At 50.2% G+C, this 20784-nt stretch overlaps 1 protein-coding gene across 1 annotated transcript in view; it reads left to right on the top strand.

Annotated features, from left to right (window-relative positions):
* The window catches only part of PDE4B (phosphodiesterase 4B), a 136246-nt gene that overhangs the window by 78192 nt on the left and 37270 nt on the right, over nt 1-20784 (top strand). Inside the window, exon 5 of the mRNA XM_056497797.1 lies at nt 2393-2442. Coding sequence (XP_056353772.1) covers nt 2393-2442 — 50 coding nt within the window. The remainder of the gene's footprint in view (nt 1-2392; nt 2443-20784) is intronic.

Genomic DNA, 20784 nt, shown 5'->3' with positions numbered 1-20784 from the left:
TCCCCAGAGGGACACCACTGCACTCCGGGTGTGAGTGCCATCACCAGCTCACAATTGTTTTACACAAAGCCCAGAATTTTATCCAGCTGTGAGGTTTTTCCTCCTGTTGATTCCCGTTGGCAAATTTTGATGGGAAGGAACTGCTGCATTCCAAAGTGGAGGTTAATAAAAAAAACAGATGGCTTAAATATTCCTTTTTTTTTTTTTTTTTTTAAGTTTTGCTTTTTTGGAAAGCTCAGGCATTTTGGCAGTTCCTAATGAGGAATCTGAAATTGGACAGGGCCGGAAGGAAGTGAGGGTGTAACCTGTGGGACACACAGGCATCTTACAGTGTCCTTTGGAAAACATTCCCAGATTTGATTGAGCTGTAAAGTTGTTTGCCCGGCCAAAGTAAAAGTCATTAAATTTTTAAACCATCCCATGCCAAACATCCCAATCCATGGTGGAATGTGCTTCCAGGTGCCGTGGAGCTTCCTGCACAGTTTCCAAAGAGCTCTGCTGGATTGCAGCCATGCTGCCAGCTCATGATTTTATCATCTGTCTCATCATATGTGATATTTTACTTAAACTTCTGCTCTGAGAATCAGGAGAATCTCAGCTTTTCTTTAACCCCTGCTCTCCTCTCTTTTTTTCCTCCTGCTCCTCCTCCACCCCTCCTGGCCTGAGCATGGCAAAAAAGAGGATGCTGTCCCACGTACTTGCTGGAAAATATGAATGTTAAAGCCTGGAGGAAAAAAAAACAACTGGCAGTCATATTTTTTTGGACTTTAACGTCAGGGTTCTTGAGGCAGTTTCCTGATTGGAAAAGAGGAGAGGGTGATTAATGGCTCCGGAGTGGCGGAGTTGGGCAGTTGCAGCCCAGGACGCGGCCGGGAGGCACCCGGAGCTGCTCGGTGTGATTCCCTGCGGCAGGAGGGACGGAGCTGCCTGGGAAAGGACAGCGCTGCGCGACCCGCCGCAGCCCTGCAGAGCAGGATGGGTGCAGAGCAGGATGGGTGCAGAGCAGGATGGGTGCAGAGCAGGATGGGTGCAGAGCAGGATGCCCAAAGGCGTGTCTGTGCACATCGGGGCTCTGCGGGTCCCTGCGGCTCCGTCCCTCCGCTCCCGCAGCGCCGCAGCCGCGCTGTCCCTCTCGGCGAGTTTCTGTTTTTTAGAGATTTCAAGATTTGGCTTTTCAAAGGCTCGGCAGAGGCAGGTCGGGGCACATTTGGAGGGAACGGAGCACCCGAGGTGTGTGCCCTGTGCTGAACCCGCGGAGAGACTCATCTTGCCAGCAGAGCCTGTGGATGGATGGATGGAGGGATGGATGGAGGGATGGAGGGATGGATGGATGGCAGGGAGGCTCCTCGGGGAGCGGGGCTGGAATCTCGCTCCAGAGCTCTCCTGGGCAGCCAGGCCCTTCCCGGAGCGCTTCTGACGGAGCCCCCGCGGCTACGATGGCAGCAATTGAGCCGCTCCGCCTGCTTTGATTCCAGCTTCAAAGCAGAGCTGCGAGTAATGGATGCTGCACCTCGGTGGCTGCCTCCGAAATTTGGGGTTAGGAAGGAGGTTGGCGAAGGGAGAGTGTGGGGAAATCTGGCTTCAGTTAAAATGGATCTGAAACTTCTTAGGGAAGCAGAAGCCCAGAGTTTCATTTTTGGTCAGCCTGAAGTGCTGCAGTCAATCCAGGCTGAAGTGTCTTTATTTTGGTGTCAGCTCTCTCTAACTCCTTTAAAAAAAAAGTCTCTGGTGATGGTTTCAGCTCGAAAAAATAACAGTTTTGTTTGGCAAGTCTCACAGGGAGCTGTGTTGACATTTGGAGTGAATCTGCACCTTTTTCCAGTCAGACCCTGTTGGCTTAACTTGAACCCATTTTTTTCAAATAGCTTTTGGCCCCTCTAAAATCCAGGAATTGCTGCTGAAATTGCTGCTCAGAGTCCAAAAAGTGTCCTTCAGCTGTTTCAGAGCTAAACAATAGTGACTGCAGCATCCTCTCACTTCAGGAGCACTTGCAGTGTTTTCTGGAGGGTTTAAAGGCACATTTCTGACCTTGCCTTGCAGCAATTTGGCATCACTTCAGGGTCCATTCCACACTCTGTAGGGAGAAGCTTTTTGGGAAAAAGCCTTGGCAGTGGGGGAGCCACCAGAACCTGGTCCTTGCTGCCTTCAGGCGTATTTTGAGCCCAAAGTTGCAAAGGCAGCATGGGATGGTGGCACATTTCTCCTCATTCCCAGCTGGTGGAACAGGCAGAGAACAGCCATCTCTGGCTTTTCACAGCACATCTCTCAATACTGCTCAACAAATCTTTGTGAAGTGTTTGGGGTTTTTTGGGAGAATGGAAAAGGATTTTTCACTGAGGGTTTGGAAAGGTAAAATCCCACCTGCTGACAGAGAATTCTTTATCCCTCTCAGGAGATCTCCAGCCACGAGTCAGCCACCTGTCTCCAGAGTGAACCTGCAAGGTAGGTGTGGGATTTGGGGATGGGCTGCCAGGCCAAGTGCACACTGCATTTACTGCCCAGCTCTGCTCACAGCTGCTTCTCTGCCCCCTCCCCGGTGCAGTTCTGGGTTCCTCCTGCAAAACCCATAAGAGAGAATATCAGGCTCCAAATATTGTTATTTTAATGGTTTGGTTTGGGGTTTCTGCTGGTGTATTAGCACAGGAGATGAACATGATTTTGGTTTGATAGTCATGGCCACAGTGGCTGCTGTTCTTGTGAGTCCCTGCGAGCACAGGCCTGGACAAGCCCCAGCCTACGAGCCTTGAACAGGCTCAGACACAGCTGGGCCTTTTTTTTTTTTTTTTATTCTGTTTATTTCAGTTTGTTTCCATGTGATCTGTGTACTCAAACCTTTCCTGGGTGAGACTTCCTTGGCTTCCTGCTGGGAAAGGGGTGCCAGGGCAAGGTGGGGGGAAGGACAAGGATGAGGAGCAGAAGCTGAGTACTTAGGACAGGCTTACTTGCTTTGACAGCTGGGTTTAGCCAAGCTGAGGGGCTGTAAAACCCCACTCAGCACCAGAGCTGGCCCTACTTGCACTAATTCAAAGGTTCCTCCAGAGAGAAGGAGATAAGATTTGGAGCAGTGCCCATTTGTAAGGTTTAATCTCAGCCTTTCCAATAATTACATGCTTGGAGGGACTAATAAAGCTTCATTTTCACAGTGTGGAGAGCTATCATTTCCTCTCCTGCTGTGTTATTTATTCTCAGGGGACACACAGAGTCCTGGACACTTCCAGATGAGGTTCCTCCAAACTTGTTAATGGGAGATGGAAACCTCTGATACAAAAACAAAACTGGACAACACAATCTTGAACTCCTTCTCTTTCTGTCACAGCCAGCAGGAATGCAGCTCATTACCTGATTTAAAGCTGGGTCTAGCTAGGCTTTAAATTTGTGCCTGTGTGAAAAAAAAAAAAAAAAAGTGGAAAATTTCCTAGGTTTTCCATAGAGCTGTTTATGTAAGTCAGACAATCTAATAATGAGGGGAGAATGCCCTTCCAGGAATTCTAGTTCATTTTCTTAACATTTTCCGTGGAAAAAATCTCTCTCAACTTTTTAACACTTTGGGGATATTTTTCTACACTATTTCCAAAGTGAGCTGTAGGACACTTGGTACTTTTTAGCTGATCCAAGCTTCTAATGCTGGGAATACATGAAAATTCCATTAGGAATGAAGTGTTTGACACACAGAACTGCAGAGTGAGCTTTGTCTTACCTTGTAAAGGTTGGATTTTGGCCCCTCAAGTAAATAGTTTTTTAAGCATGAATCTTAACTGCTTTTAATTTTAATTTTAAAAACTTAAAATTTTAATTTTAATTTTAATTTTAAAAACTGCTTTTAATTTTAAAAAGTGGGTTGGATCATTGCAGCTTCAGCAAATTGTGACATTTTGTAGATAAGACAAAGGAGATGCATTTTTGAGATTAATAGGAAATTGTGTGATTTCCTACATCAGACCAGCCAATTTTGGCATTATTGGTGGAAGATCCTGGTTAAATTCAGGTCACTGCCTTCCTCTGCCTCTTCACAGCTGCTGTCACACTGAATCCAGGCAGCAGAAAACCATCACAACCCTTGACTTTCTAAGGAAGTTTCCATTTAATTCAGCAAGAACAGAGACTTTTAAGGATTTTTTTTCAGTGTTTGCACCTTTTTCCCCCGCCCTTGATGGCTTCTGCTTTGGAAGGTATGAACAGAAGCAGAGATTTTCCTATCAGATCCCTTCCAGTTCTGTGCCAGTGGCTGAGAGGATGCAGAGTGTTTTTCCTGAGGGTTTTGCAGGAGGAAGCAGTCGTGTTTTGATTGGGACCAGGCTGCTCCACATCTCTCTAGATAAAAGACTGTATTTGGAACAAACTGGGTTTAGATTCACGAGATTTGTTGAAACTTGGAATTTGATTTTAACCCTCCAATGTCGCCCATTGATTCATGGCTTTACCACAAGCCACTGACATCACTGTGAGCATCTTGTGGATGTCTCCTTTGATTTGTCATTAATGGGGTGATTTATATCCTGTTCTGAGAAATGCAGAACCCAGGGTTTAAAGCAAACGAGGCTGCATTAATGAAATTATCCTGGAGGGAGGCAAATTACATCCAGCATTTGCACTGCAAGGGATACACGCCAGCTATTTACTCCAGCTGGAATATTCCAGGATTTTCCAAGCCAAATCTGCTGCTGCTGTTGCATCACTGAGGACCCAGGCCCGTGGTGGAATAACTGAGCTGTAGTGAAATGAGGAAATTCTTTTTTTGCTTTCATTTTCTTTAAGCAGTAAAACTTTTGGCCAGGTTTTTCCTGGGACAAAGGGCTTTGAGAGGCACTGCTGGTGTCACTGTGAATTTCAGAGCTTTCTTAACCTTGCAAGCACAGCCAGAGAAGGAAGGGGAATATGGATTGAACATCCTGTGTTTTGTCCTTGGTATCAGCTGAAGTAAATCTGGCAGATTTTTCCTGTTATTTTGTTATAACCGCGGCTCACGGGAACGCACAAAATCGCTTTTATGAATTAACCCAGAAACCATAACAGGGAAATACAAAGCCACAGCAGAAGTGCATCAGTCCTCAATTAGCTGGGCAGGGTGGTGGGAATGCAGTGGGGCTGCTGCCTGCTGCATGGCATCCCAGGGCAGCACCGTGCTGGGCCACAGGAGCAATGAAGGACTTTGTCACACACTGTCCCCGAGGGTTCTTTCTCCTGAGGTTTCTTTCTCCTGTCCCCCTGTTTGCAGAGCCTGGCCTCTGCCACAGTTGTTTTGGTGACCTTTGTGCCACCTTGGGCTCAGGAATCCATCAGTGCCTTCCCTTCTCCATCCAGCCCTCCCCTCCCCTGGCCCCAGTGAAAGGTCTGCAGTTCCTACCCAATGATTCAACCAATAACACCTTTAACCAGCAACAAGCCTGACTTTTCCTGCTTGGTTTTCTTCCTTCTTCCATATTTATTCCCCTCAGTGACCCTTATTCCCTCTGAATTAAATCACCTTTCACTGCCTGCCACCATCAGCCAAAGCCTCTCGTTCTCCCACAAATTTGGGACAAACTTTTCCCGACTCGTTTTCTTCCCACACCATCAATCCTGTGTCAGCCCATTCCTGTTTGATCCACTGCCACATCTAATGTCACCAGTGGTGACAGGAGCAGAGCACAGAGTTGTGGATCAAACAGCACCGAGTTTTTCCCAGACTGTGGGAGGTTTGCAGAGACTCTTCTCAAGATCCCCTTGGATGCTCTCAGCACTGACTAATAACAGTTCTCCTCACAATTAATGACACAGTATTGCTGATCTGCTGCCGCCCCAGGCTTGGGGGGTGCAGCCCTTTGGGCTATGTGACCCACAGCATTTCAGGGCTCAGGGGATTAAAGCTTTGTTCAAATTCCTCTCTGGGGATGGGAGGGAAGGCTCTCTGTTTTTCTTCCTTGTGCCTTAGCTGTGCTTTCCTGTACCTCGGCACGTTTGTCTGCACTTCTCACATGCCTTTACACGACCTCCAAACTCGTACTCTTTCATTTTTCCTGTGGGTGTAGGACGTACACAGCCCCGTGCACGGAGCTTTGTGTAAAGCATAAACAAAGACTGGATAGCGCTCATGCTGCTGAGAGCCCCAAGCTTCGGTAGGAGCGAAGGAGCCCTGTGCATCCCAGTGAGCTCTGGGTCACAAATATCTCTGAATCCCGAGTAATTAGCAGGGAGCTGCTGCTCTTGCGCCATCCTCCTCTGCTTGGCACGTGCAGAACGGCTCTGGGCACACACAGAGGACAGGATTCATTTTGAAATTCTGTTTCTTTGCTGGGAGTTTGGCTGAAGATTTGACCTTTAGATTTGGAGAGCGACTGTAAAAGTCAAATGGTTGCGGCGCTTTGTGCTTTTTACAGGAGCGCAGAGGAACCGCGGGTTCCCGAGCAGCCGAGCCGCAGGGTCGCCGGCTGCCTGCACAATTGGAGCCTTGTTAGCACCTACAGATATTCCTTTTAAAGGATGCAGCGCAGGCACCGTGCAGATCATTGAGAAACCAGCCCAAACCGTGTAAGAAATCAGGGAGATAATGAGCTTGATGAGCGGGCTGTGAGCGCCGCAGCGATTCTCGCAGATGAAAAGCGCGTTTCAAAGGGAATCTCAGAGCGGGGCTGGGGCGGCTCCAGGCAGCATCCCGAGGCTCCTGCCGGCTCTCCGGGGGGAGTTCATTCCTGCCCGCAGTCCGTTCCGCGTGTTGCGCCCGCCTGCCTCGAACACACCCCCCGAAAGTTGGACTCATGCATCTTAGTAAGTATTTCAGTTATGCTATTGACGTCAATGCAGTCATTAAATAGATTGCCGGCCCTCCCAGCAGCAAACCTGTGCCAAAGACCTACAGGCAGACACATTTTAAAAGAAGAACATCAGGTTTGCTTTTAGCATTTGGAGAGAATAAGGGAAAAGTTTTTTCTGAAGTCACCCTTTGCAATAAGGGTGGTTTTTTGCTTCGTTTTCTGAGGCTCATTTTCGGTGGAGATAATTGCTGTGTTTTATTGAACACACGTTTATTGTGTTGCTGTGTGCATAAACGGCTCCAAACAAGACTAAAAAGTCATTTTTGTGACAGGCTCTGGATGACAAGTGACACTTGTTTCAGGTCCCCTGGCCAGATTTATTTGTGTATCAAGTGACAGGAGGCATTCAGGAAAACCTGCTTAGCCTTTGACTCCCGAAATCCTGCCAGGATTGATTTCATGACATCTATATAAGAAAATAGCCCTCATTTCTCCTCGGCAGGCTCTGAAGACACACAAACTAATCACGACTCCATAGCAACAGATAAAAACTGTTTTCCCCTCCGCCCCACCTGTGGATGTCACATGAAGATGCTCCACGTGCTGCTGCCATCAGGAGCTTGTCACTCCCCGGGGCCAGCTGCCTCCTGCAGCCGTGGGTGTGCAGGACTCCCTGAGCATTGCTGCTGTCCTGCTGGATTCCCAGGGCTGCTGGGACAGCATTCAGCCTGTGGAGAGAGCCAGGGCTGGGGCAGCTGGGGCAGCACTGACCCTGTGAGATACCCAGGGCTGGGGCAGCTGGGACAGCACTGACCCTGTGAGATACCCAGGGCTGGGGCAGCTGGGGCAGCACTGACCCTGTGAGATACCCAGGGCTGGGGCAGCTGGGACAGCACTGACCCTGTGAGATACCCAGGGCTGGGGCAGCTGGGGCAGCACTGACCCCATGGGAGATACCCAGGGCTGGGGCAGCTGGGGCAGCACTGACCCTGTGAGATACCCAGGGCTGGGGCAGCTGGGACAGCACTGACCCCACAGGAGAGACCCAGGGCTGGGGGCAGCTGGGACAGAACTGACCCTGTGAGATACCCAGGGCTGGGGCAGCTGGGACAGCACTGACCCTGTGAGATACCCAGGGCTGGGGCAGCTGGGGCAGCACTGACCCTGTGAGATACCCAGGGCTGGGGCAGCTGGGACAGCACTGACCCCACAGGAGAGACCCAGGGCTGGGGCAGCACTGACCCTGTGAGATACCCAGGGCTGGGGCAGCTGGGGCAGCACTGACCCCACAGGAGATACCCAGGGCTGGGGCAGCTGGGGCAGCACTGACTCTGTGAGATACCCAGGGCTGGGGGCAGCTCTGCTCTGTGGGACAGCACTGACCCCACAGGAGATACCCAGGGCTGGGGCAGCTCTGCTCCCTGCACAGCATTGACCCCACAGGAGAGACCCAGATCTGGGACAGCTCTGCTCCCTTTTCCCATTCAGGGATGGCTCCCGAAGGGCTGGTGATGCCTTGGAGTGGCTGCCTAAAACAGAGGCTAGGCAGAATTCAGATAATAAAAGCAGGTAATTATTAAAGGCTTTTGACAGGTACTCCTTGGGCAGTCAGAAGCCTCCAAGGGGCTACACCCAGGATGGATGATGGCGACGAGTTTTTCATACAGTTATAGGTTTGGTCCGTTTACATATCAGGGGTTAATCCTCCAATTACAGCTTTGGGTAATGAAGTTATTTACTCTCAGGTTGCACTCCCAATTCACTGTTGTTGAGGCCTGGGACAGTGAAGTGTCCTTGAGTTTCAGGCTAGAGAGGAATTGTGTTGTCTGGATAAAACAGAACAGGAGCTGCCAGGCTCTGGAGTTTTAGAGTTACCCGCTAAAGCAGCACAGGATCTGAAAACCATGAGAGCTCATTCCCGAGGCACTGCTGGGAGCTGAGCCTGGGGACACACGTAGGTGGCAGGCGAGGGAGCAGCTGTGCTGGCCGGGAGGGCAGGTCTGTGGGACCAGCAGCAGCGTTTGTGGGGAGCTCGGGAGCCCGAGCTGCGGGGTGTTGGTGCGGCTGTTCCACTGCTGAGCCGCTGTGGAAGGGCTGTGTGTGATGGGCGCCTCCTTTCCCGGGGCCAGGCTGCAGCCCGCGGGGGCGGCGCGGGGACCTCGGGAGTGGCACGATGCCATTGTGTCCCTGTGTCTGTCCCATGGTGTCCCCGTGTCTGTCCCATGGTGTCCCTGTGTCTGTCCTATAGTGTCCCTGTATCCCGTTGTGTCCCTGTGTCTGTCCCGTGGTGTCCCCGTGTCTGTCTGTCCCGCTCTGTCCCCGTGTCCCTGTATCTGTTCCGTGGTGTCCCCGTGTCTGTCTGTCCCGCTGTGTCCCCATGTTGTCCCGCTGTGTCCGTGTGTCCCGTGGTGTCCCTGTGTCTGTCTGTCCCGCTCTGTCCCCGTGTCCCGTGGTGTCCCGTGTCTGTCTGTCCCGCTGTGTCCGTGTGTCCCGTGGTGTCCCGTGTCTGTCTGTCCCGCTCTGTCCCCATGTCCCGTGGTGTCCCGTGTCTGTCTGTCCCGCTGTGTCCGTGTGTCCGTGTCTGTCTGTCCCGCTGTGTCCCTGTGTCCCGTGTCTGTCTGTCCCGCTGTGTCCCTGTGTCCCGTGGTGTCCCGTGTCTGTCTGTCCCGCTGTGTCCGTGTGTCCGGCCCCGCTGCGCTCCGTGGCTCGTTGGTCCCGCAGTCCGTGGGGCTGAGCCATGGCCACCGCCGGCAGCAGCGCCGATAAATCGCGTTCCTTTGCTGGGAGCGATGGCAGATCCACAGCGCAGCCCGGGCACCGGGAATCGCTTCCAGATGGGAATGGACGTGTGTCCTGCACGGAGAGAAAACAGCCCGACCCAGAAAACCGCCCGAGCCAGACCTCTGGCGGGTCGGGATGTTTTGTTTCAGGTCTCAGGGATAAACACTGTCCCGCTGGCTGAATCCTTTCAGCTTCCGTGTCCCAGCGTTTCCAGGCCCTGGGAATTGCAGCCCCCAGCAGCAGCTCAGCCCCACAGTCCGGGAAGTTTCTAAGTGCTGAGCTCAGTGCAGTGTCCTGGGCACACCGTGGAAAAGGGATCCAAAATCCAAAAAGTGTGGAGACGTTCCCAGGGAAATGCACTGCTCAAATCCCACAGCCCCCCAAAGCCAAAGCTGTGTCCTCCTGCAGGATCTGGGTCCCTGCAGAAGTTGCTTTCTTGTGTTTTAAAAAGTGTTTCTGGCCTTGTGCTCTGATTCTCAGCAGCTAAACGGTTTGTTCATGGTTCAGCAGGAATTCTCAGATTTTTTTTTTTTTGTATTTATTCATCTTGCTGGGAGCAGGGGTTGGTTCCAGGCTGGAGGGGAATATAAAGAGGGGAAAGTTCTGTTTCTGAAGGACAGAACTGGAATTTGCTGTTCCTCTGCAGGGACATTCTGCTGGCCAAACCCAACTCTGCAGTTACAAAATAACAATGACAAAGATGAAAACCTTCAGAGCTTTAAAAATCAAGGTGAAATTAAAAGAGGGAGCAAAGGGCTGTTCTGGAACTTTTCCCTCTATTCCATATGCATATGCATATATTGCATCCATTCTGATTCACACTCAGCTGTTGCCAAACAGAGACACTGAACAATGAACATATTGATCGTTTCGATGTTCAAATCACCCAGAAATGTGCTGGTTTTATCACCAGTTTCATCTCCTGATGAGCTAAAAATGATTTTTAGCCAAGCAAGGTGTGCTAATTAAATTAACCATCGTTGTGCAAGAGGGGAGGAATGTTTCACTAAGAGTTAATGAAACATTTCATTGTCATATTTGCTCCAAGAAGTGCCTCTAAATGACAGCCTTAAGGATGCTATAATTGCAATACCTTTTTTGACAGAAAGGAAACAGCTGCTAATTATTTATGGTTATTAATCAAACCTGTCAGTTTATTCAAAGTTCATTCAGTTCACTGTAAATATGTATGATTACCAACATTTAAATGTTTTAAGCAGTAGCCTTTAAAAACTATTTAAATACACCTCTGCCTGTGGGATATATTCTCACATCTAAAGGTAGCATTGATTTGCTTTGCTGTGCATTCAAGCACAGAATCATTTTAGGAATTGCGAATGGTAATTTAAAAACTCTCCAGAATGCTGCAGGGTGTTGATTTGACAATTAATATCTTTTGATTTTGCAATCAGGACTGTGACAAACATGAGCCAGGAGCAGGATCTGACCCAAGCTTTGCTGGGATCCAAGATCCATTTTTCAGTGCTAAGGAACTCCATGGTTAAATTGAATTTTAAAGGAACTGTGCATTTTAATGTAGATATTCCAGTATAAATATCCTGCTGTCAGAAATCTCCCTTTTCCAGGAGCAAATTAATCATCTGTGCGTGCCAAACTCCCCCACCACACCTTCACACTCTTCAAAAGCTTTCAGGAACAGACTTTTTCCCTGGACCTCAAAAGCCTCCAGGTTCCAAGCATTTGGAGAGAGGCTTTGGCTGCAGCTTGCCAGGTCCTTGGAGGATATTCCAGACATCCCAATTTCCATTCCCAGTGGGTCCAACCCTGTCAGACTTTTCGTGTCGTTCAGGGAGGTTTGTCAGCTTTAGCACTTCATAGCAAAATGCTTCTGAAATGTCACATTTTACAAGCACTGTCTTTTTCTTTAAACACCAGATATTAGGCTGACAAAATTAGGAGTTGGTCAGAGCAATCTTTGTGTTCTCTGAAAAACCAGGGGAGAATTCTGGGAAGTGGAAAAGCCAGCCTGTTTTCCTGTGCCTCTTCCCTCCCTCCCTGCCTCCTTCTCTGTACAGATTTTACAAGAAGTGACCCAAAATCGTGTCCCTGCTGCTGCTGACAGGAGAACAGGACGTTTGGATCCGTGCTGGGAGCATTTGTGCTGCTCTGGGACAGCCCAGGAGGATGTGGGATAGTGTCTGTTCTGTGGGGATTGTCACTGAGCACAGCAGGGGGCCAGTCCTGCAAAGAAAATTCCCAGAATAAACACACACAAGTGCAGGGTTTGTTGGAAATGGACTTTGCTGGCATTTGACAGCTGTGAAATGTTTTCCTCTCTTTTCTTCCCTCTTGAAGAAGAGAACTGCAGGGAGGAGTTTCCAGTTGAACTGGAGTGTTTCTGGTTTAGACTCTATGGGACAGGATCCCCATCCAGCTCCTCCTCAAATACTGCTGGGCCTCCATCTGAATTTCATCTCTTTGGGCAGGGTATTTCCCAAAATTCCTCTTGCAGCTGCCTGGGTTTCAACTCTATTGCCCAGAACTTTCCAACATTTCCATCCCCTTCCAGTGGGAAAATCCCATGCAGGTAAAAGCCAAAAAAAAGCTGCTCCTCACCCTCCCTGGGTCAGGAAGGAGGAACCCAAGCAGAGATGCTGCTCTCACCACATTTCCCAGCAGCTGCTGCTCCCTCTTTTGTAACACTTGGAAATGTGGCTCTGAGTGCTGCTAGAACAGCTCCTGCTGCACATTGCCTCGAGTGGGGAGTCATGTGCTGAAATCCACCCAAACTGTGGGAATTGTGCTGGATTTCCTGCACAGAATTCATGGCAGTGTGAGTGACAGCACAGAGACCTTGGCCAAGGCTGACACCAGCTGCCTCTGGTGCTGCTAAATGTAAGAAGTTCTGGAAAATAGAGTATAAAACCTAGAGCAGGAAAAGCAATGCCTGGAATAATCCCCAGCAGCACAGTGGGGAACGTTTCCATTTCCATGGCTGTTCAATCTGATATTTGAACTGGAATTGTTAATAAGAGGTGCTTTTGATGCTGACATTTTGATTTCCTTGAACCCAGATCGAGGTGCTTAAATAAATGTATTCTGAGGGCTTTAATCAAATGGTTTTTAGGGTGAAAGGCTGTTCTTAGCTCTTTCAAGACTGCCTGTCATTACTGGGTCACATCTGTCCCCATCTGCCCCTTCCAGGCATCTCTGTGGTGGAAAAAACCTGACTTGGGCCAGGACTGACCCCAGGTTTAAGGAATGTTGTCATACAGGACTCAGAATCCTCACATTTGGCTAAAAGAGTCCAGGTCTAGGAAAACAACCTACAAATAAATTAATATTTAGTGTTGTATAATACCAAATTCTGATTGAGGATAACCAGGGAATGAATCCGATGTTGTTTCCCTGGTAATTTCAGGGAAAATACAGTCCCGTGTCCCCAAACCACCTTTAAACAAGCCAGGGTGTGCTGGCCTCAGCTCTCAGGTGGAGAGCAGCACGTGCAGGGTTTAATATGGAACATGAAAAGCTGTCAAAACAAATGCTGCAGCTCTGGAGGCTCCTGCCATCTCCTCTTCCTCCCCACCCCTTCCCCGTGGGACTGGCTGCGTGATTTCCAGCAGATTGTTCCCAAAGCTCTGCCTGCACTTGGGGAGGCAGAGAGGCCAGTGAGTCACCAGCAGTGCTCTGGGGGAGATGAACACCCAGGATTAGCACAGGGATGTTTCAGCCCTGATGAAATTTCAGGCTCACCCCAAAATCAGAGTTGTGCTGCAGGGGTGGACAGAACCTTTTGGGGTTCACAGGCAAAATATTCTGGGTTTTTAAAAGCTGGAGGGTTGTGGGTTGGGAAATTGGGATTGTCCAGGGCTCTGTGCTGGTTCTGCCCCCTGTCCCTCACTGCAATCCCCATCCCCAGTAGCACTGACTCACAGCTTTGCTGCACAGCCAGTCCAAACAGGACATTTTCTGCCACATTCTGCATTCTGGGGTGGCTCTGCTCCCTGCAGGGATCCCTGGAGTTCAGCTGGGGGAGGACAGTCCCAGGTATTTCAGTGAGAGGCACAGAGTTCAGCTGAGGTGAATCAGCAAGGTTGACATTTCCCCCCTGGGTACAGAAAATAAAATACCAATTGGAGGAAAACAGATTAAAATCCCAAACTAAAGCAGGTTTTAAGCTGCCATCCTAAAGGATAATCTTTAAGTAATTACATTTAGCCATGAATAAAACACCAATTTGTTATATTTTATAATTAATATTGTTGAAATGCTCACTCAGAATGTGAGGGCTGATTTTGTGTCCTGTCTTTCTGTGGCTTGAGCAAGGCATGGGGACACAAAGGGTGTCTTAAAGAATTCCTATGGATTATAGCTGGGATGCTTCCTGAGACCACATTCTTAACTTTCATACTGAGAAACTTCAGGAAATTAAATTGAGAGGAAATCCAGGCAAATTTAGTGTTAGATTGTGACCTTTTAACCTCCCCAGAGCCAAGGAACCTGATTTAAACAGGTTCCAACGTTTTACCAGTGGCCTGTTCTACGTGGTGATGTGGGCAGCCTTGCTCTGACCCTTATTTAACATTTCTGAATAATTTTCCTCATGAAGAGCCAAGGATTGTGAATAAACTTGGTCTTTGCATCCAGTGCCGGTGGCCAGGTGGAGTTTTTCAGGTAGATCTGGCTTTGAACTTCCAGGATTCATCCCTGAGGTTCCTCCTCCACTTCCTACCCCAGCATTTATTTCACCACAAAGGACTTTCACTCTCAGCAGACTCCTTAGACCAGAAGTTTTATTTTCTCCAGGTTAAAACCTGATTTAGTGGCTGCAGACAGGTCTGGGGATGCACACAGCACCTGGATTTGGGGGCAGATGCAAGGCAGGACCTTTGTGCTGGTGGTTTGCCGAGCTCTGTGACACAGATCAGAGCCGGCCCTGAGTCTCTCTCAGGCTCTGGGTTGTTTTTTCCTCTGCTCCAGCTCAGATCGTTGCCCTGCGGTCGGGCTGGGGAGTTCCTCCCGTGCCCCGGGCCTCTTGTGAAAGTCACCTCGGGCTTTCAGAGGGGGAGGAGGATCTGGGGCACCTGCAGGGGTGCAGGAGGTGTTTGTGCACAGAGGTGGGGACGGAGGAGTTTGGGATGGGGAGAGCTGGCTGCCGGCAGGATCCCCAATCCTCGGCCAGGCTGTGGCTGAGCCGGCTCCAGAGCCGGAAACCGTCCAGCCACAGCAGCCCAGGACGGTGCCCCACCTAATTAAGGCTGTTGAAAGGCAGGGCTAATTAGCTGAAGGTGGAGCACCTCGTTAGCACAAGGATGTTGCTTCCAGGATCCAAGTCGGTTTCCCCGCACGTGTGAGCTCCCCAGCGCTCTCCCACGCGCGGCAAAGGAGGTGATGCAGTGCCCAGGGAGATCCTAGGTGGGTACCAGGTCATTGCAGCATCACATCCTGACTTTTCCAGGCCTCTCTCACCCTCCTGCACTCACGTGTGCTGGGCGAGAAAACACTTCTGCTCACACTGCAGAATGTTCTTGCCGTGACCCAGCCTGGCCTCGTTTAGTTGGAGGAGCAGAAACACAACGTGAGTGGCAGGAAGTTGGGACTGGGGTTTGAAACGCTCAGCTCAACTCTAGGGCTGGGCTGGAGCTTCCTTCCCATCCAAACCCATCTCCATCCCGGGCTCTTTGGGACCATGTGGAGTAAAGCTGGGATGGGGCTTCACTTCATTTAGAAATCCACCACCACCTTGGAAATCCTGTCTTCAGCAATGTGTTCAAAGCGTGTTCAATCCCCTACAAAATAATTCCCAGTGTTCTCCTCCCCTGTGTGCACTCTCCATCTTCTGAACTTGCTGGAATTCCTCTCTCGCTTCCTATTTTTCCCCCTGTCTTGTGATTGAGGCAAGAATCCTCCAGGGCAAGGAGGACTCAGCGTGGTCAGTGAAAGGATAATGTGCCAAACCCCGAGATAAAGTTGGAACCGAGGAATCTTCTTGGATTAGAATCCACCTCCCTTGCCATGTCTGCTTCTCCCTCTGGGTGGACCGAGGAATTCCTACAATGCAAATCCCGTTCCCAGATTCCGGGGTGATAGCGCTGCTAAGTGACATCTGTCAGGATGCTTCCTGCATTTTGTTACTTCCAGCTGGCACCATGCAAGCACTGTCACTTACCCCCCTGATTTGTGGCACCTGCATTGTTCCCTGGGGGGGAAGGACACTGGGAGCGGGATTACCCTGCGGCAAAATCATCCCTCCCTACAGGAGATGCTATCTCCAGCAGAAATCCTTCCTCAGAACGTCTCCAGTTTTCCTTCCTCGTTAGCATTTCAGATTAAACCTTTAGGCTTATCTCCACATCAGAAATTACCTCTCTGGGAAGCTTCATCAACTTCTGTCAGGCACCTTTAGGTGCTCTTGGTGTTCACGCCTGGTTTTGGCAGCTCGTTGCCATGAGAAAGGTGCAGTGGAGCTTGGCTTTGGCAATCTGGGCTTTCATCTCTTCCTGTAGCATCTTCAAAGCTGAGCTACACTTGGATGCATTCAAACACACGAAATGGATGTAAAAGTGCTTTTTGAGTTTGATTCAGGAGATTTTTATTCCCCCTTTCCAAGAGTTCCCAGTGCTCTGTTGGAGATATTGGTGTTTATTGGGTGGGAATGAAGGTTCCTGGTGAAACATCTCTGCAGCTCAGGGCCTTCACTCCCAGCAACATTTGGGATTTGGGAAAGACAAAACCTGAGTAGCCCCATCTCTGCACTTTCCAGTCTGGTTTGAAGAATACAGCGACTCCTCCATCAGTTCAGAGCTTCTGTTTTTTGATCCAGCTGCTGGGCTTCTCCCAGTGCTTTTCCTGCCTTGTCCACGTCCCCCTGCTCTCCCAGAGGGGCATCCCCAGCTCTCCTGGGAGGGGTGATGCTGTGGCACTCTCAGTGCCCTGCTGCCACCCCAGGACCCTGCCAGTCCCACTGACTGCCCCCAGTGGGGAGCTCCATTCCCCCAAACTGAGATCAGGAGCACACTGTGCACGAATTGCTGGGCAGCTCTGGCTCCTCTGCCAGTCACTGGGCTGGCACTGAGCTGCTGGTGGCCTTGGTGACCCGATTCTCATGAGCTGGGTGGTGACCCAGCACCCAGCCAGTCCTGGTGGGTACAGGGCTCTGCAGGTTTGGCCAGTCCTGCCCTAACCAGCTTCCTTCCCACTGCAGGCTGACCTCTTGGGATGAGCTCCCTGGAAATGCTTCACTTCTGCTCCCAAACACCCCATGGCTGGTGTCCTGCTGTCACCCTGGGCTGGGTTACAGGAACTGGGATCAAACTGGGACTGGCCAGCACCAGGGCTCTGCAAGAACTTTGTTTGCTGCCCAGGCCTTCCTCTCCTGCTTGCTCTCAAGGCTCTGTCATTGTCATGAGATTCATTTCATCCTGCTTCAGCCACCTAAAAATTATAGGCCAGTCTTAAGTGATGGCTGCTTTTTGAAGAAAAGCTGGGGAGCAAACCATCCTGTTGTGCAGGAAGATCAGGAATGCCAGTGGGAGCCAACCTGGTGAAGCAAGGAGCTTCTCAGAGAGTCAAAATGCAAGAGAAGAGCAGGGAAAGAGTGAGAAAGACTGGGAACAAGGGAGGCATGGAAAATTTTGGGAATGTGGGGTTGATGGAGCTGTGAGTGGCGAGGAGACTCCAGTGGGGGAATGGAGTAGGGAAAGGAAATACAGAAAAAGTGTTAATCCATGGGTGAAACAACCTGATGATAATAGTACAAGAAAAACCAAAATAGTCAGTGGGGTTTTTATCTCAGTCTTCATCCCTCAGCCTGCTTGGGAAGATAAGGATGGAGGCCAAGGAGGGAGCAGCAGGCTGGGGATGACCTAGAGGAGGTGGAGGTGTCCAGCCCACACCAGTGGAGCTGTGAGGTCAGTGTGAGTCTCCCATGGAAATCGTGGTGCTTAGGAAGGTGGCAGCAGGAAAAAGGAGCATCTCTGGGAAGGGTGGAGCAGGTATGGGGAACTATGGGCTGTCAGAATCTTCTCATCACCAAGAGGTCACTGAGGGTGTTCTCTGGAAGGAAGGACAGCTGGGGATGGTGGATGCAGAGCTGCCAAAGCAAACTGTGTTGGAGAGGCCCCAGCTCCCTGCAAGGGCTGGGGGTGTCCTGGCCCTGGGGGATGTGGGGAGCCATGGCTGGGTGTGCAGGGGGCACTTGCTCCAGCATCAGCCTGTGCTGGTGCTCAGCTGGGATGGTGCAGCTCTTCTAAATCTTCTTTTTCTTTGCCAGGGTCGGGATTGAGTGCACGAGAGATGGTAATTCTTGTTGGGACTTAGATGTTTATTAACTCTTATCTATATTACAAACCATGAGTTCTGCAGCACTTCAAGCTAACAAGCTAAAAATGGAGCCCTATCTCTCTCCTTACAGGGTGTTTTAAGGCCTAATGATCCAATTAAGAGCTAACACCTAAATCATTTTTACTTTTAACTCAATAACCAACCACCCCTGACCCACAATGTGGAATTTTCTATCCAATCACAAAATATCACCCAGACCCAAGAAGAAGGTGAAGAAGAAAGAAACCTCTGCCCTAAAACTTCCATCTTGCTTTCTATATATTACTACATTCCAAGACCTTAAATTCTAAATTTTTCACCCTGTGATATTAGGGATATTACTTCTATTACTTCTATTCAAACTACCCACCAGTGATCCTAATTCTATCCCTCAATTTTGGAAGGCTACTCCACGGGCCCAGGTCAGATGCAGTGTTTTCCTGGGGGTCAGTGCCTGTCAGCACAGAAAGTGTAAAACTCTCATTTTCCAGGGCTCCAGCAGGATGTTCCTGCCGTGGGTGGGAGGCCAGGGGACCTCCCTTGGGGCAGAGAGGGTGATCCAGCCTGAGAACAGCCCAGGATCTCCCTGGGAGCTCCCAGCCACTTTCCAGGCTGTGATTAACTGGGGGCTGGCTAAAGACAGCCCAGCTGGGCCCCCGGGCAGTGACATTTCTGGCGGGGGCTGCTGCTCGTGTTTCCTGCAGCCGGCCGGGGCTCAGAGCCCGGGGCTCGCTGTTGGCTCACAGACATCGCCCGGGGCTCAGAGCCCGCTGTTGGGCTCGCTGTTGGCTCACAGACATCGCTGCTGCCGTGGCTCTGGGGCTGCTGTGTCCTGGCCAGCCCGGCCACCCCACGGGGTCCTGCCCTGCTGCAGCCTCTGTGCCTTCCTGGGGTGCAGCCCGGGGGTTTGCATCCAGGGCTTTCCTTCTTTTCATTCCCCATGTGGCAGAACCTGGGGCTTCTTCCTTCTTTCAGCCATCTCTGTGCCATCCCCTGCATCCAGGGCTTTCCTTCTTTTCATTCCCATGTGGCAGAACCTGGGTCTTTTTCCCTCTTTCAACTATTTCTGTGCCATTCCCTGCATCCAGGAGGATTTTCCTTTTCCTTTTCATTCCCCATGGTGGCAAGAACTGGGGCTTCTTCCTTCTTGCCACCATTTTTGTGACATTCCCTGCATCCAGGGCTTTCCTTCTTTTCATTCCCATGGTAAAAGAACCTGAGGCTTCTTCCTTCTTGCAACCATCTCTGTGCCATTCCCTGCATTCAGTAGGTTTTTCCTTCTTTTCATTTCCCATGGTAAAAGAACGTGGGGCTTCTTCCTTCTTTCAACCACTTTTGTGCCATTCCCTGCACCCAGGAGGTTTTTCCTTCTTTTCATTTCCCATGGTGGCAAGAACTTCTTGCAACCATTTCTGTGCCATTCCCTGCATCCAGGAGGATTTTCCTTTTCCTTTTCATTCCCCATGGTGGCAAGGGGCTTCTTCCTTCTTGCCACCATTTTTGTGACATTCTCTGCATCCAGAAGGTTTTTCCTTCTTTTCATTCCCTATAGTTACAGAACCTGTGTCTTCTTCCTTCTTACAACCATTTCTGTGCCATTCCCTGCACCCAGGAGGATTTTCCTTCTCCTTTGCCTTCCCCATGATGTCAGAACCTGGGTCTTCTTTCTTCTTTAAACCATTTTTTTGCCATTCCCTGCATCCAGGAGATTTTTCCTTCACCTTTTCATTCCCTGTGGTGACTGAATCTGTGTCTTCTTCCTTCTTGCCACCACTGTTGTGGCATTCCCTGCATCCAGGAGGTTTTTCCTTCTCCTTTCCATTCCCTGTGCCTTCTCTTGGTGAGACATCTCCTCCTGCCTCCCAGAAACTTCCAGTTTGAACCTGGCTGTGTCCTGGATGTTCTTGGCAGTGCTGTTTAATCACTGCTGTGACGTCTTCAGCAGCTCTGGAGCCGTTTTTCTTGGGGCTGAGTTTTCCCAGCAGCTGGAATGGTGTGTCCCAGAAAGGACCTGTCTTTAATTAGGGAACTTAGAATGCCAGGCTCCTCAGCAATCTAACAAAAAAAAGTTCATTTTTCCTGCTCCCTGTTGTTTGGAAAAGAGAAAAGAAAATAAGAATGCCCCCCAAAATCTTGGCTGCATTCTGCCAGAGGCTGTTGCTGATGTCAAACACTCTCATCCCCAGTTTTAGTTTCCCACATTATTCCTGGCAGCTCCAGCTCACTCATTTCCTGGCATTTTTCGCAATTAGCAGTAGAAAGCTTTCACTTCATTTTTTTTGTCTCTATCTTCCCCTCTCATCTCTGAGCCCAGCCTGAATACAGGCCCCATTGTTCTGCTGCTTCAGAGCCCTGTTGGGATTTCATCCTCGTTCCCCACAGCTGGAGCTCCTCCAGTGCCACCTCCTCAGTGACCCCTGGCAGTGCCTTGCCATCCATCCCATCCCCTCTCCCTGCTGGGATCCCTTTGTGCCCACACCTCTCACAGAGACAAATCCACATTTCCAAAGGGCTTTTTGTGCTTGGCAGAATAACTGTGGGACAGCTCATGTGCCTGGGCTGCAGCATTCCCGAGCTGCACATCCAGCAGAGAGCCCTGCAGGTGTGAGAAACCTGAGAGGGGACAGCTCGAGTGGCTGGTCGGACTGGAGTCCCAAAAATACCACCAGGGGAGAAGGGCAGGCTCGTCCATTTGTTGGGGAGTTGCTCAAGAGCGTCGTGGCTCCACCTGTTCCTCAGCACATCTGCACTTCTCCCTGCCCAGACATAATTAGGGGCAGCAGGGAGGTGCAGCTCAAGGATTTTTGGTCCAGCAGAGTCCGTGGAACGAGCTGGGTGCTCCACCATCCTCCCCTCCTTATGTGGCTTTTGTGCTCAGATAAAAAAACAAAACAGCTGGGAATGCATTCAGTGGATTCCCTGCATGTTGGAAGGTGCATGGGGGATCTAGAAAAGGAAGCTGCGGTGGCAGGATTTTCTCAGTGCT

This window comes from Oenanthe melanoleuca, chromosome 8, assembly GCF_029582105.1.
Source record: "Oenanthe melanoleuca isolate GR-GAL-2019-014 chromosome 8, OMel1.0, whole genome shotgun sequence".
Taxonomy (NCBI): Eukaryota; Metazoa; Chordata; class Aves; order Passeriformes; family Muscicapidae; genus Oenanthe; species Oenanthe melanoleuca.
This window is presented reverse-complemented; position numbering and strand designations above follow the sequence as displayed.